The sequence below is a fragment of the Scardinius erythrophthalmus genome, assembly GCF_964197995.2.
Source record: "Scardinius erythrophthalmus genome assembly, chromosome: 6".
NCBI lineage: Eukaryota > Metazoa > Chordata > Actinopteri > Cypriniformes > Leuciscidae > Scardinius > Scardinius erythrophthalmus.
This window is the reverse complement of record NC_138226.1, coordinates 37,407,586-37,423,385: the sequence shown is the minus strand read 5'-3', so window position 1 is coordinate 37,423,385 and position 15,800 is coordinate 37,407,586. Positions and strand designations below refer to the sequence as shown.

At 39.1% G+C, this 15,800-nt stretch overlaps 1 protein-coding gene across 1 annotated transcript in view; it reads left to right on the top strand.

Annotated features, from left to right (window-relative positions):
* mylka (myosin, light chain kinase a) overlaps positions 1-15,800 on the top strand; it is a 167,075-nt gene that overhangs the window by 62,320 nt on the left and 88,955 nt on the right. The window contains exons 7-10 of the mRNA XM_081367970.1: positions 350-371; positions 2,118-2,605; positions 3,319-3,522; positions 7,898-8,032. Of these exons, the coding sequence (XP_081224096.1) occupies positions 350-371; positions 2,118-2,605; positions 3,319-3,522; positions 7,898-8,032 (849 nt within the window). The remainder of the gene's footprint in view (positions 1-349; positions 372-2,117; positions 2,606-3,318; positions 3,523-7,897; positions 8,033-15,800) is intronic.

Here is a 15,800-nt window from a genome sequence, read left to right as displayed (position 1 = left end):
GGCAAAGTGTTTTGTAAATGCAGAATTCATTGACATTATTGCAGATTTATAGCTCACAATTGCAACTTTATTTCTCATATTTTTAAAATAACTCTCATTGTATGAATATTACATTTCACAATTGTGACAAATGAGGGCCACCAATGGGCTGGTGCCCTGGATCCTTGTTGGATCATATTTATATCATACAGTCTTTGGTAACAGAATTTTCCACAGATGTCAGGGCAGTAACTATAGCAATATGTGTTTCATTAATGTCTTAATATTATCCAGCTAAAATAAATAAATAGATAAAAATCACAGTTTAAAGTCTGAAATTCTTATGGTTTATTCTGTTGATTTGTTGCAGATGGAGACACTGAGACAGCCATGTAAGTAAAGACTTCTTCTTCTTTTTTTTTTTTCTTTCTTTTTTTTACTTTTTCTTTTAAGATGTAAAAAGAAATTAATAGTACTTTTAATAAATCTTTCTACAATAATGTCCATGCACATGAGTTGAAGACTTGTCATGTCTTTGGCCTAGAAAAATCTGTTTCAATCTACATGTTGAATCATATAACTGGCTGAATGCAGTATTTGTATAGTATCAAGATCTTTTGTGTATCTTTTGTGTGATGCTACATCTAGAGCAATAGGTGTCTGTATAAAGTCCAAGATTACAGTCATATCAGCCAAGATACCCCCCCCCCCATATATATATATATATATATAGATATAGATATATAAATATATATATATATATATATATATATATATATATATATATATAGATAGATATGTATATATATATATATATATATATAGATATATATATATATATATATATATATATATATATATATATATATATATATATATATATATATATATATATATATATATACTGTATATATATGGGGGGGGTATCTTGGCTGATATGACTGTAATCTTGGACTTTATACAGACACCTATTGCTCTAGATGTAGCATCACACAAAAGATACACAAAAGATCTTGATACTATACAAATACTGCATTCAGCCAGTTATATGATTCAACATGTAGATTGAAACATGTATGTTTCAATCTACATGTATGATTCAACATGTAGATTGAAAAATAATTAAATAAACAAAACAAAACACAGCGATGCAAATTACTAGAAATTAAATATATTATATATATATATATATATATATATATATATATATATATATATATATATATATATATATATATATATATATATAAAAAAAACACTTGTTCTATTTCCCCCGATAGTCGACTAAACGTTAGTTGATGAGAAGAGACTTGATTGTCTAAATTTTGACTACCCAGCTAGAAAGTGTTTTGTTCTTCAGTGGCAAGTTTTATTTTTGTTCCCAGAACGTTTTCCTAAATGGTAGGATAAGATTATCTAAAAACATTCTAAAAATGTTTAGCGAAAAACATTTCATAAAGTTTTTAGCGGAAAGTTTCCAAGCAGGCACTGGGCGTGGACTATTGAACTCTACAAACCGCATTGCCAGCTTCACTTATTACTAACCAGTTTGACTTAAGAATTAACAGATGTTTAGATGTTGACGTTTTATTGAAAATATTTTATTTGATGTCACCATTATGTGACTTATTTAGTGTTTCCTTTAGGTGGGCTCCTGACCCTTGACTTTTAAACATTCGTTTTTCTCTGGCTAATAATAATAATCGGGGGCGGATCCCTGCTGTTTGGGAACACAGTCGTGTAAGACTGTTCTGGAAAGTAATTATACAGAACCGCTTTGACAACAGATTTTGCTCAGGCATTTCAGAACAACCATAACAGCATTTCAGATGCTGTGCAAAAAAATAGGTTCCCTGATTTGTCCAGTTCCATCGCAAAGTCACATGTTTTTTCTTTTTTTTTTATGTACATTTATTTAATTTTATATGGTAAATGTGTTTCCATCATAGTTTATGCACATGTTTTCCTAATCTAATAAAAATCCAACTCAAACGATCGCATTTTTAGAATTAATGCGCATCTTGGCGTTTCCATCCAGTTGTTTCTTTATGCAATATCCCAAAAAGCACATAAAAATGGGTGGGTGGAAACACAGCAACAAGACTGTTCACTTGACTTTAGGATCTTTCTTTCCTTAGCGTTCCCAAACGATTTCAGGATCCGGTCAAGCACAGCACCAATGGTCTTGACATTGAACAGAAAACTTCTAGCACATCTGTCCAAACCGTAACTACAGAAACACGCACATCACTGTCCACTACCATTGTAGCCAGTGTTCCCCCCATGACCAGAACTGACACACCAAAAATAACATCAACCCTATCCTCACAACCCATCAGCAAATCCACAGATCGAAGATCACCAGCTAGTGACAAGACATCAAACTTTGTCAATGTAAGAAGTCAAAACATTGTAAAGATTGAGTCACATGGCACAAAGAGAGTTTCGGATAGGTTCAGAGCTCCAGGACAGATGCCTGAACCGTCACGGGTGGAGTCCAGCAGAGACGAAAGCCAACAAACCAGAGAGAGCAACATGGATGTCCTAGAAACTCTGCCCAGTTTTGACTATCAGCCTCAGAGCCAAGAGGTCATGCAGGGAGAAAAGGTCACTTTCAGATGCCAAGGTGAGTCTAGTGAACTGAAGTGACTGGGATCAAATTTAGAGTTTAGTCAGTATTAGTATTTAGTTCCGGTCTTGAATGCTGATTGGTCAGTGCTGCTATGATCTAACCAGCTGCTGTCTATACCACTGTTCACATGTCTCGACTTTATCTTCTGGAAGAAAAATGACACTTAATGAATTCCCTTTTAAAAATAAAGTGTGCCTAATTGTATTGAATATGCAGTTGTAGTAATCTTCAAATAAATATGAAGTATATTTGGAAAAATAAACTGCACTTGCAGATAATATATTATTCATTAAATAAAATTGTACTCATATATACTATATGATATTTTCAAATTAAAAGTTTTAAAGTAAAAATTAAAATATTTTTTTTTTATGATTTAAATTACACTAATTTGTACTGTATGTGTTGACTAATGTATTAATGCACATGTAAAGTACTTGAATACAACTTGAACTCTAGTGGGTTATTTAATAAATATATATACTTCAACTTCATCATTACTTTTGTGTATTAAAAAAACATAACATACACGTTTCAATAGAAATTACATTAAAGTATATTTTAGTTTACCATAAATGTTTGTCAGTACATTCGGCAGTTACCCTTAACCTCTTAAAATATGTAAGAGGAACTGTAGATGTTGCACAAAGTTGTGTAAAGTTATGTACATGATGTTAAATGAGTGATCTCATTCTTTGCTCTCTCAGTGTCTGGGTCTCCAGTGCCAACAGTGAGCTGGGTGAAAGATGGTGCTCCTCTCAGACAGAGATCAGGCGTCAGTACACGCCAGGAGGGCAGTCTGCATGTCCTGTGTATGGAGAATGCTCACATTACTGACACTGGACAGTATGGCTGCACTGCTACCAACAAAAAAGGAAATACTGCAGTCCACTGGAGTCTGACTGTCAAGCGTAAGAATTGAGTTCTCATTTTCTACATCTACATTTTCTGGATTGCCATTTAACCTGTTAGCCCTCCTCCACACACACATACACACCTTTTGAAACAAACAAGAAATAGCATAGGCATAAGGGCTTAAACGTAAAGTTACTAGAAATGAGTTTGCATTAAATATCTTTATGGGAGAAAAAACAAAACAAATTGGCCTTGTTGCAGTCTAGAAATGCAGTGCAGCTAAAGTCACAGGCCTGATCACCTTCTGATCACCATTATTTTCCTTTTGTCTTTATTATATTTACCGACGACTTTCTATTCACACTGTTTTAATCCCTCGTTTCTTTGACCAAACTTCTCATTTCACCTTCTTTGGCTTTGTATCAAATGACCTTCTTTAAAAAAGAACATTGATTCAGACATTTCAATATTCTTTACTTTTCAAAATTAGACATAAAACATAATTGCTCCTGTTAAGAGGTGCATAAGTGCTAGCTAGCATGTTAGCTTAGCACAGCATCAAAACACAACAGTTTATGAGATTAAAACAGGGTTTTTGCTCTAAACTTTATAACAACAGCTGAGTGAAATGACATTCTGTGACGCCATGTGCTTCACAGAATGAGGCAGAAAATATGGTATTTTATAGTTGTAACGGTCACCAGCTGGAGTGCCCTTGAGAGCCATCAGAGGACACTCCACATCAGATTATTGTCATTCCCTCATAAACTACATTTCCCATAATTCACTGCCCGGGCTCATCCTCCCTGATTGCACCCACCTGTATCCCATTACCTTGTCAGTCTCAGCCTATTTAAACCATATACACTCATTCATTCCCCCGTGAAGTCTTGTTTAGTGTTACACTGCAATTCCGAGCATTCTCCTTGATTTCATGTCTCTTGGTTTTTGGATTTCTTGCCTGTTCTGTGGATTACTCTTTTGCCCATGTTCCCTGCCTTGTTGTGTTTGTTTGTATGGACGGACTGCCTGTTTGTATGGACGGACTGCCTGCCTGCCTGCCTGCCTGCCTGCCTGTGTTTGACCTTGCCTGTAATTTGGATTACGTCTTTGGATTATCCTGTTCAATAAATACTGCATTTGGATCCTCAACCTTCTTGTCTCGGAGCAGTTTGTGACAGAAGACTTCGCCACTATGGCTCCAGCAGTTCAGATCATCCGCCTACATCAAGGTAATCGACCACTCGAGGACCATATCCAGGACTTCTTGAACATTGCCAATTTCACTAACCTCCCAGACTATGCTCTGATTGACTTCTTTTTTTATGGACTTAAAACTTTACAATCCACACTAATCCGTGATGGTCCTCGAGGGTCACTCATTCAGTTTCTAGATTATGCCCTTCATTTGACTGGTTCCTCCTTGACTGTTGGGGAGGTTGAGGAGGAGTCTTCCTCTAAAATTTATTGGGGGTGGGCACCATGCATCAAGCTCCGATAGCCACCGAGTTTGGCCCACCACAGTCACCAGCATGCCCAGGTCTGCCTCTTCACGTCATGCCTGGTGAGCCTGAGTCAGTTCTGGAAAAGACAGCACTCATCATAGTCGCCACGGTAATTGAGTGTGTGGGCAGTACCCACATCGGCTCTAGCCCGTGAATCCTTGGCCAAGATGGCCACCGACCTTTCAGAGTCTCGTCCCGTTCTTCATCCCGCCCCCGTTCTGCCTCCGCTCCACCTCCCTCCTGGACAATTTTAGGAGCATCTGGAAGCTGCTTCTTTGAGGGGGGGCTATGTAACTGTCACCAGCTGGAGTGCCCTTGAGAGCCACCAGAGGGCACTCCACATCAGACTATTGTCAGTCCCTCATAACACTATATTTCCCATAACTCACTGCCCGGTCTCATCCATGATTGCATCCACCTGTGTCTCCCTTGGTTTCATGTCTCTTGGTTTTTGGATTTCTTGCCTGTTCCGTGGATTACTCTTTTGCCCGTGTTCCCTGCCGCCTTGTGTTTGTTTGTATGGACGGACTGCCTGCCTGTGTTTGATCTTGCCTGTACTTTGGATTACGTCTTTAGATTACCAAGTTCAATAAATACTGCATTTGGATCCTCAACCTTGTCTCGGACCAGTTCGTGACAACAGTATACTGTACTGTGATAATGGCTATGTTGTTTAGCACTGCTTTATAAATATACATACTTCTTGAAGGCTTGAAGAACACAGATAAACCACATCATCACAATCATGTTTATTGTCTTCATGTTCCATCAGCCAAGGCGTCTTTATCTGCAGGTTATTCAGCTGCAGTGATCTCTGGATGCCTTTGTCCAAATAAGGGATTTCTTGGAACGTCATAAGATTTATGACTCTCTCACTTGTGGACTTTCTTATGGCTTCCAGTATGAATGAAACATTACATGAGAGGGTTTAGCATTCCATAATGCTCACATCGCCTCATTTTGGGGAAAAAAAATATATAAATATTTCTCCTTTCTATATTAATTTGAAGTAAACATGATAATTAATCAATATTTCTCTAAATATGCACACTTTTGAACTAAAAGCTCAGAGGGATATTGTTTAGTGCTTTCATGGAGAACTTACAGGAGTTTATTTTTTTTTTATGGATGTGGCTGAGGCTCATATTTCATAAAAAAGGTATTGAGACAAATTAAGAAATTACTGTTACCATGAAATTTAATATAGTAAAACAAAGGACAAAAATTGAAGCTTGAGTATTTAGACCTTTTTGATAATCTATATTTTGTCAAGTTAATTGCATTCTTTTACATTAAAATTAACAGTAACTTTGAACTAATGTTAACATGTTTTGAGTTCTGCTGAACTCCTCAGTTCGGGTTAACAGGTATAATAACAAAAACAACAATTTATTGATCTTTATAAGATCATTACATGCTAAGTTGTGTCATCACTGTCCTGTATTGTGCCATGATTTTAGATTTTTCTAATTTAGATCATTTTCATTTTTATGAGCTCATTAATTCATACATAGCCTGGGAAAACCCAGACAACTTCCGGCAAATTTAGATTTGCTCTGCAAGTAGTCTGGCAAAGAGCTCATTCAAGCCCATTTCTAATCCGTCGAAATCGCGGCACCAATCAGAAACGTTGGTGCGGGCTTTACACAATGATGATTGCTCTGATTGGTTTTAGGTCTATCCAATTGCGCCCAGAGGCATTTGAGCGACGTCCGTTGGTGAAGCCACCAACTTTTAAATGCATTATTATATACAAATTGCAAACACATGAGGACAGTCTCCATGAAAGACCCACTGGCAGATGAACGTGCAACTACATTTCTCTCAGAAACGGTAGGAAATTAAATTAGATTTCATAGAGGATTTTAACTGTGACAAGATGATTGACAGGGCAGTTTACGTGACAGGATGCACGCGACAGATCCGTCCGATAAAGATGACGAAGTAGTATGTCCCAAAGCTTGCCTACTTTTTTGTTACACATTCTAAAGTAAATACCTTTTCTTCACAAAAAGAGTACATACTTTTATGGCGTAGTGTAACTTAGGCGAATTGGGACGCAGCATTATGGCTTTACACGATGGCGATCGCTCTGATTGGTTTTAGGTCTATCCAATTGCGCCCAGAGGCATTTGAGCGACGTCCGTTGGTGACGCCCCTTTGGAAATAAGTTATTAATGAAGCTTTGCCAGACCATAACTCAGTTACTACTGAGAATGGTCTGGTTTTAACCAGGCTAATTCATACATGGATTATACATTAACATGGTTCTTCAGAAATCATTATAATATGCTGATTTGGTGCTCAATAAACATTTTGTATTATTTAATGTTGAAAACAGTTACTACTTAATGTTTTTGTGAAAACCGCAATACATTTTTTTCAGGATTATTTGATGGTTAGAAAGTTCACAAGAACAGCATTTATTTGAAAATCAATCTTTTGTTAGAAACATTATACAGTTATACAAGCAGTAAGAGTCTTTACTGTCTCTTTTGATCAATTTAATGTGTCCTTTCTGAATAAAAGTATGTTACACTTTATTTTAAGGTGCCCTTGTTGCAGTGTAATTATACAAATAAAGTAAAAGTAAAATTAATAAAAGCATGCACTTAATATATAATTAGAGTTATGGTTTGGTTTAGAGTTAGTTGCTTGTAGCTATGCATAATTTACTGTTATTGGGTTAGGTATTCATTTCTTAAACTAAAATGTTTTATATTTTAACCTAATTGAAAGTCTTGATGGAAAAGTTTATGGACATGTTATTTGTCAACAGTCATTTACAAATAATAATCATGATGATAATGTTATTATTATTAGTCTGGCAGTGCCACCTATTGGTGAAACCAATTGCTTTCAGATGCTTTGTGGTTTTAAATGCCCAGTTATACTTTATGTGTGTGTTCGTGTATGTGTGTTGTAGGTGCGAGGGTGGAGGCTAAAGCCCCAGTGTTCAGCTCTTCTCTGAAAGACTGTTCGCTATCAGAGGGACAGGACTTAATCCTGCAGTGCTCAGTAGAGGGCAGACCACTGCCTGAGCTCTCCTGGATGCACAATGGTAAGATGACGCACTATTTGAGCGAGACATCCAATTATCATCGATCCAGTAATTCTCATTTGCGAGTCACTTTAGCTATCTGCTAAATGAATACATGTAAATGTATTCGCCCCTAAATTTCACATAAAACCAGGGTTAATATAGTTAAATAAGAGTACAACTGAGAGCAAATGATCTCTTTTACAGGAGACACCTTGCCAAGGTAGCAGCCATGCACTCTCACAATTGAAATACGCACAATTTTATATATATATATATATATATATATGTATATAATATATATTTATATAATATATATATGTGTATATGTATATATGTGTGTGTTTGTGTGTATATATATACATATACATACATACATACATATTTATATATATATATATATATATATATATATATATATATATATATATATATATATATATATATATATATATATATATATATATATATATATATATATATATACACATACACACACACATTACAAAAAACACAACAAAATTGAAGTGAACTCGGATGCATATTAGTGTGTATTTTTGGTTTATTAAATGAGTGGAATAACACGAGTAAAAAGCTTTCTCTGGGGATGAAGTTAAAGGGATAGTTAACCCAAAAATGTTGTCATCATTTACTCATCCTCAAGTTGTTCCGAATCTGTATGAATTTCTGGTAACACTTTATTTTGATGGTGTCTTTTGAACGTGCTGTTAAAGGGATACTTCACCTCTGGAAAGATGAATGTGTATTTAAAATGGGTCATTTATGTAGAAGAAATGTGAAATTCTTTTTGAATTTGGAGCCTTCTAGACTAAGAAAAGCCAGAAAATGTATTTTTGGCTTATGTGGATGAAAGACAACAACTCCCAGAATGCACTTGCTTCGCTGCTCTACGAGGCCACTCCCAAACCACGCCTAACCATAAGAGCGCGCAGTTAAACAACAAGACTAGGCTACTAGTGAGTCTCCGTGATGAGTCTGCCCAGGATTTCGAGATCGCCCAAAATGTCCGGGATTTGGCTTTTGCGTTCTAGTCGCCATTCATTATGTTTACTGTGGCGAGCAGGACGAGACTGAGGGCCGTGGGAGAACAGCGCGAGGCCGGTGGCGTGATTACTGATGAGCGACACATGTGAGACGCATCGGTCTCGTATCTCTCACGGAGGAGCGGGAATTTTCTTAGCAATGTTAAAACGCACATCAACCGATCACTTGTTTAGCGTTCATGTAAACACTACATTCAGATTCACCAATCGGAATGAATTCAGTTAGATTGAAACAAAAGGTGTGCATGTAAACAATGAATGGCGACTGCAGAGAGCAAAAGCCAAATCCCGGGCATTTTGGACGATCTCGACGGCCGGACATGTCCGGGAAAAAGAGGATGGTAACCCCTACTACTCAGCTTTCTACTACTACTCAGCTTTCTCCACAGAACAAGAGCCTGCTAGCTTAGCTTCCAAAAAAGATGGCTGACACTATGTGTACATTCTGAGTGAGATCCCACCCTCTATGGGTGGGTTGAAAACATGCGGGACAGCCCCTACTACTGGCTGTGGTCTTTAGCCTCTGGCCAAAAAATCCTAAATGACGATTTTTTGCGTCATCTGAGGTTTTTTCCAGACAAAAAAATACATAAATCTCTCATCTCAGGGGGATATGAGGGTGGAAAGCATGGTAATTCGAAAATACTACAGGTTTTCTACTAATACAAAGCTTACTGCTAAATCCTGAAGTATCCCTTTAACTGTAAGTAACTTTGCAACTACAGTGCTATGCATAAGTTTAGACACCCATGCTAAAGTTGACTAAAAAGAGGAATAAAAAATCATCTTTTGGAAATTGAACTTAATGCCTTAATTAAAAAAAAAATAGGAAAAATCCAACCTTTAAGGACACCAATTTTCTTTGTGACTGAATAATGTATCGTAGATAAATAAATGTTCTTCCTTAAAATACAGGGTGCATAAGTCTAGACACCCCTATGTTAAATTCCCATAGAGGCAGGCAGATTTTTATTTTTAAAGGCCAGTTACTTCGTGGATCCAGGATACTATGCATCCTGATAAAGTTCCCATGGCCTTTGGAATTAAAATAGCCCCATATCATCACATAACCTTCACCATACCTAGAGATTGGCATGGTTTTATTTCAGTTAGCCTAATAGCTGGTTTGATTTGCATTGAGAGATGATCTTATGGAAAGTATCCATGCCAATCTCTAGGTATGGTGAAGGCTATGTGATGATGTGGGGCTATTTTAATTTTAATAAAATATTTTAACTGGGTTCAATTTCCAAAATATGATTTTTTTATTCCTCTTTTTAGTCAACTTTAGCATGGGTGTTTAAACTTATGCATAGCACTGTATATGACAACTAACTCTCATTAGAGTATAAGTAGACTGTCTGCTTAATATCTGCAAACACTACCAAACACCAAACTCCAACAAACACTCTACTGACTATAAGTAATTTTGCAACTACATGTCAACTTAATCTAACCCTAATCCTACCAGTCTACTAATACTCAACTAACACTTTAATGAGAGTTAGTAGACATGTAGGTACAACGTTACTTATACTGAATTTCTTTCTTCTGCTGAACACAAAAGGAGATATTTTAAAGAATATGGGTAATTAAACAGTTAATGGGACCTTTGACTTCCATAGTATAATTCATACAGGTCTGGAACAACTTGAGGGTGAGTAAATGATGACAGAATTTTCACTTTTGGGTGAACTATCCCTTTATGCAGCTTCTGTAGTACCAGTAGAGGGCAATAGTGTTGCTGTTTTAGTGCTGTTTTCAAAAAGAGAGAAAGTAGCCTTCTGGGCAAAAAAGCATGAAAATTACTCTCCTTTTCCCCTTTTATTACTCTCTTTACTCTCTTTTTATGGCATGCCATGAGTGATAAATTGCTAGATATCTGTCTTTACTCATGTCTGAAACAGAAGGGTTATAAAGGTTAGTTAGTGAGTGTTTGTTTGTATCACTCTGTTCTCTGTAAAGCTAAAATAGGCTGTATTTATTGTTAGCCTATAACTGTTGTCCATGTGAAATTGTAAATACAACTACATCTTACATCTACATTTTAAGTCTTACCGCTGTGTTTCATAGCAACAATTGCATTGTATTGATATTTTAATTGTTGGATTCTTAAAGAGCCTGAATAATGATATCCAACCACCTTCAAAACAACACAGCAATAATCCAAAATATAACATTTATCCCAGCGTCTGAAAACCATGTAAAACAATCCTAAAAGTTCTGTCCATCAATTCTTTGTCCAAACTGCTAGACCTATGCCTATCCCAGCATCTCGGGCTGGAGGCAGAGAAACATCTTAGATGGATGACAAGTGTGGAAATGTTGTGGAATATATCTTTACTGATATATCTCAAACACAATGCTTCTGTTTACTTGTTACATGTTATGAAGAAAATATCAGTGAAAAACTCACCCCATAAATGCTAGTGTTTTCTGGGGGATTAGCAGGGTGTTTCTATGTGGTTGCTAAGTGTTCTGAATGGTTGTTAGGACATTGCAAGGTCATTGCTGGATCTGTGTTCTGGGTCGTTACTAGAGCATTGCTAGAGAGTTGCTAAGGAGTTTGGAGTGATTTTCAGCATGTTGCTATGCAGTTGCTACAGTGTTATTTACTGGTGAATAGAAAACGTCTCGGTCACATATGGTAACCCTTGTTCCCTGAAGGAGGGAACGGAGACGTACGTCGTGACCGACGAATAGGAATCTCGCTAGTGAGGCGAATCTACTTCGAGTGAAACTAAACGAGCCAATGCACATTGGCGTGCAATCATTTGCATCAGCTGTTCAGCCACGCAGCGTGGGTATATAATGAGCAGAAGGTGCGATTGCCCTTCAGTTTTGTGTTGAGGAGCCGAGCCGATGAGCTGGTTGCCACGGTCATGGGTGCCATAGGGTGCTCTGTCTCTGAGTCAGAAGGTCCTTCTTCAGAAGGTCTTTCCTCAGAGGAATGTGCCAGGGAGGGACTGTCAAGAGGAGCATGAGTTCTGGGAACCAGGTCCGGGTGGGCCAATAGGGAGCCTCCAGAAGGACCTGCTCCTTGTCCTCCCTGACTTTGTACAGAGTCTGTGCAAGCAGGCTCACTGGGGGAAACGCATATTTGCAGAGGCCCCAGGGCCAGCTGTGTGCTAGTGCGTCCGTGCCGAGTGTTCCCTCGGTCAGGGATTAAAATAGCTGGCAGTGGGAGGTCTCTGAGGAGGCAAACAGGTCTACCTGAGCCTCCCTGAACTCTCTCCAGATCAGCTGAACCACTTGGGGGTGGAGTCGCCATTCTCCCGGGAGCACAGCTTGAGATAGCTCGTCGGCTACACGGTTGAGCACACCGGGGACATACATGGCGCAAAGCGACCTCAGATGCTTCTGACTCCAGAAGAGGAGATGGCGGACAAGTTGCGACATGCGATGGGAGCCTAGACCACCTTGACGGTTGATGTATGCAACAGTCGCACTGTTGTCCGTACGGACCAGCACGTCCCTGCCCTGTAGCGGCCTTTTTAATCGGCTCAGAGCGAGACGTACTGCTAGCAACTCGAGGCAGTTGATGTGCAAATGCAGTTGGGGGCCCGTCCACAACCCTGACACTGCATGCCCGTTGTACGTGGCACCCTAGAGGCATCTGTGAACATCACACATTGGGGGAGAGTTTGCTCTTTTCCCAGTTGACCTGAAGACCCAACTGGCTGAGGTGCTTGAGCATGAGGTCCCTGTGTTTGCATAACTGATCTCAAGAGTGTGCTAGTATGAGCCAGTCGCTGAGATAGTTGAGGATGCGAACGCCCTATTCTCTCTCATGGGAACAAGGGCCCCCTCCGTGACTTTCGTGAAGACACGGGGAGACTGGATCCTTGTACTGATATGCTCGACCCTCGAACGCAAAGTGCAGAAATGGCCTGTGTCGAGGAAGAATCGAGACATGAAAGTACGCGTCCTTCAGGTCGATCGCAGCAAACCAATCTTGGGGACGGTTGCATTCGAAAATGTGTTTCTGTGTGAGAATTTTGAACAGTAGCTTGTGGAGACTCCAATTCAAAACTCGCAGGTCCAAGATCGGTCATAACCCACCGCCTTTCTTGGGTACAATGAAGTAGGGACTGTAGTACCCTGACCCCATATCGGCTGGAGGGACCAGCTCTATCGCGTCCTTCGCCAGTAGGACTGCGATCTCTGCCCGCAAGACATGGGCATCGGCTGCTCTCACTGTAGTGGAGTATATGGCCCGAAACTTGAGGGGATGCCGGGCGAACTGAATCGCATAGCCAAGCCTGATGGTCCGAATGAGCAGTGACGTGGAATGCAGGGACATGGCTTGGGAGGCTCTCTCTGGGAGGCGGTCCGTATCGGTGTCTGAATGTGCTGTGCAACACTTACCTGGTTCCATGGGGCAGGAGGCTTGGATGCGTTCTCGAACTGCACGCTGCTCCCCGCTGGCGATAGAACAGATGGATGAGAGTGGTGAGGATTCTCTCCTCCCACTGCTCTCCGGGCCTTCTTCAGACCCAGAGATGGAAGAAACTGCTCTTTTTATTGAAAATTTGGCGGAACACTAATAAAAGGGAACTGTAAAAAGATTTTACACCCGGACCTCTTCCGCGGGAGGGAGGGAGCGGTGCAGTCACCATCTCCTGGAGAGCAGTCCTATCTCCGGGTCACCCGTCCTAGGGCCGCTTACCCCTGGCTTTGCCGCCCCTCTTGGCCGGGGCCTAGACGGGCGGGGCGGCCTGTCTGCGACTGGCTCCTCAGCGCCACTTAGGTAGAGGCGTAGCAATGGCCCGCTCCACTTGTGGGATACGCGTGTAACCCTTAGGTAGGGTTGGGTATCAAAACCGGGCACCGATTTGGAACCGGTACCTAAGTAACTGGTATGTAACCGGACCGAATCAAAACACAGATTTCGGTGCCTCATTTCGGTGCCACTTAAATGCCTCAGCTGTCGGTTGAAATATTTGCCCTCTGGTTCAGAGTTCTGCCCTCTGGTAGAATAGAATATTCTATTCTAAAAATAGAATATTTACTCTATTTAATAGAGTAAATAGAGAAATTTACTCTATTCTTCTCACATTTCACCAGCCACTTACTTTAATGTATTTTGGGAGAAGTGGATGAATTGACGTGCTGTAAACCTAAATCTGACAGATACAATTCTCTGAACTGTGGTGCGTACTAACATGGTGCCCATTGTGCGTTATAGATCAACTAACATGAATCATGATCATTATAAAGGTTTCTTAAATGACAAAACACATTTACTTACATGTATTTAAGAATAAAAATATCAGCCAAGGACTGACTGACATGTAACACAACCAATCACTGTTCGTTTTGTTCCGCGTCACTAGTGTGAAAATGTAAAGTTGATATCCATACAATAACAGACCAGCGTACATCTAATAAATTATTCATTCAAGAACATTGTGCAAGTTTGCTGCAACAAAAGAGCCGCAAACCTCACATACTTTTGAAAATACAGCCTTCAGTTGATCCTGATGAGCCATGCGCTCATTGTTGCAGTTATAAACACGACGGCGTTCTTCTTCCATGATGGGTTTCGCGTCACAGCATTTAACCCTCAGGGGTCTAAGGTGTTTTTGGGGTCCTTGAGATGTTTTGACATACCCTGACATTTGTGCTTTTTTCAGTTGCTTCTAAACATATTAATGGCAAAGCTATCATTACACTCTATTCAGCACAAACAGGGCTACCATAATATGTGTGCAACAGTACATGTTTGTATTTTTGAGAGAATAATGTTTATGCATGTTTATTGAAAAAAATAAAAATGAAAGTTTCTGAAATAAGGCCACAAAACACATACTAAATATGTGTCCACGCGACTTTTGACTAATGGATGTTGTCACTAAGAATTTTTGCTTCAAAATGATCTGAAAATCATCCTGCTTAATCATTCACATAAAACAATACATTGTTTTAAATTTTGTAAGACACTTTTTGTTTGGAAAGGCAATATGCGTGGGGGCGTGAATGATCATGAAGACAATGACCTGCATAATAAGCTGCATAATGAGCCTTTCAGTCAGGTATGTCACTGAGAGGGTACCACAAGCGAGAGAGAAAAATAAAAAAAAATAAATATATATATATATATATATATATAATATTATATCCAAATATAAATGAAAGTCAAAAGCACATTTTTAGTACGTAGTCATACCTGGAAACAAATCCTGTTCAAATAGGCTATAAGGGCCATTCTACAGAACTGGTTCAAAGTTAGAGTTGGAAGCATCTTGAAATTTTTCTGCCCCTTTGCAGGAACGAGAGTCTCGACCGTAGCTCCGAGATGGTCATCTTACTCTTTATTTAATACTAATAATGATATAAATTGCACTGCACTGGAAGATTAATGTTATTTATGATTCCCTTCAATGAGACAAAATTGTTCAAAATGTAGTGTATTTCCATAATCTGTTTTTATACAGTGACTCTTCTGTCATTGCTAAAGGACCTTTTGGTGTAACTGTTTTAATTATATATAAACTGTAGTGATAAACTGATTCTGTGTGTTGTCCTATAAGAATCGGACTGTAAGACTGATGGTGGTGTTCTTACAGACTAGCTGAAAGTCTCTTGAGTTTGACTCTGGGTTTCCCCGAGAAACTGTGAGCCGCAGCAGGAGCCTTTGAGCAAATATGAGACCTTACAACCATATAAAGGCAAAACATGCATCACTCACCCTGAAATATTCACACAGATGGACATGGTAAGTC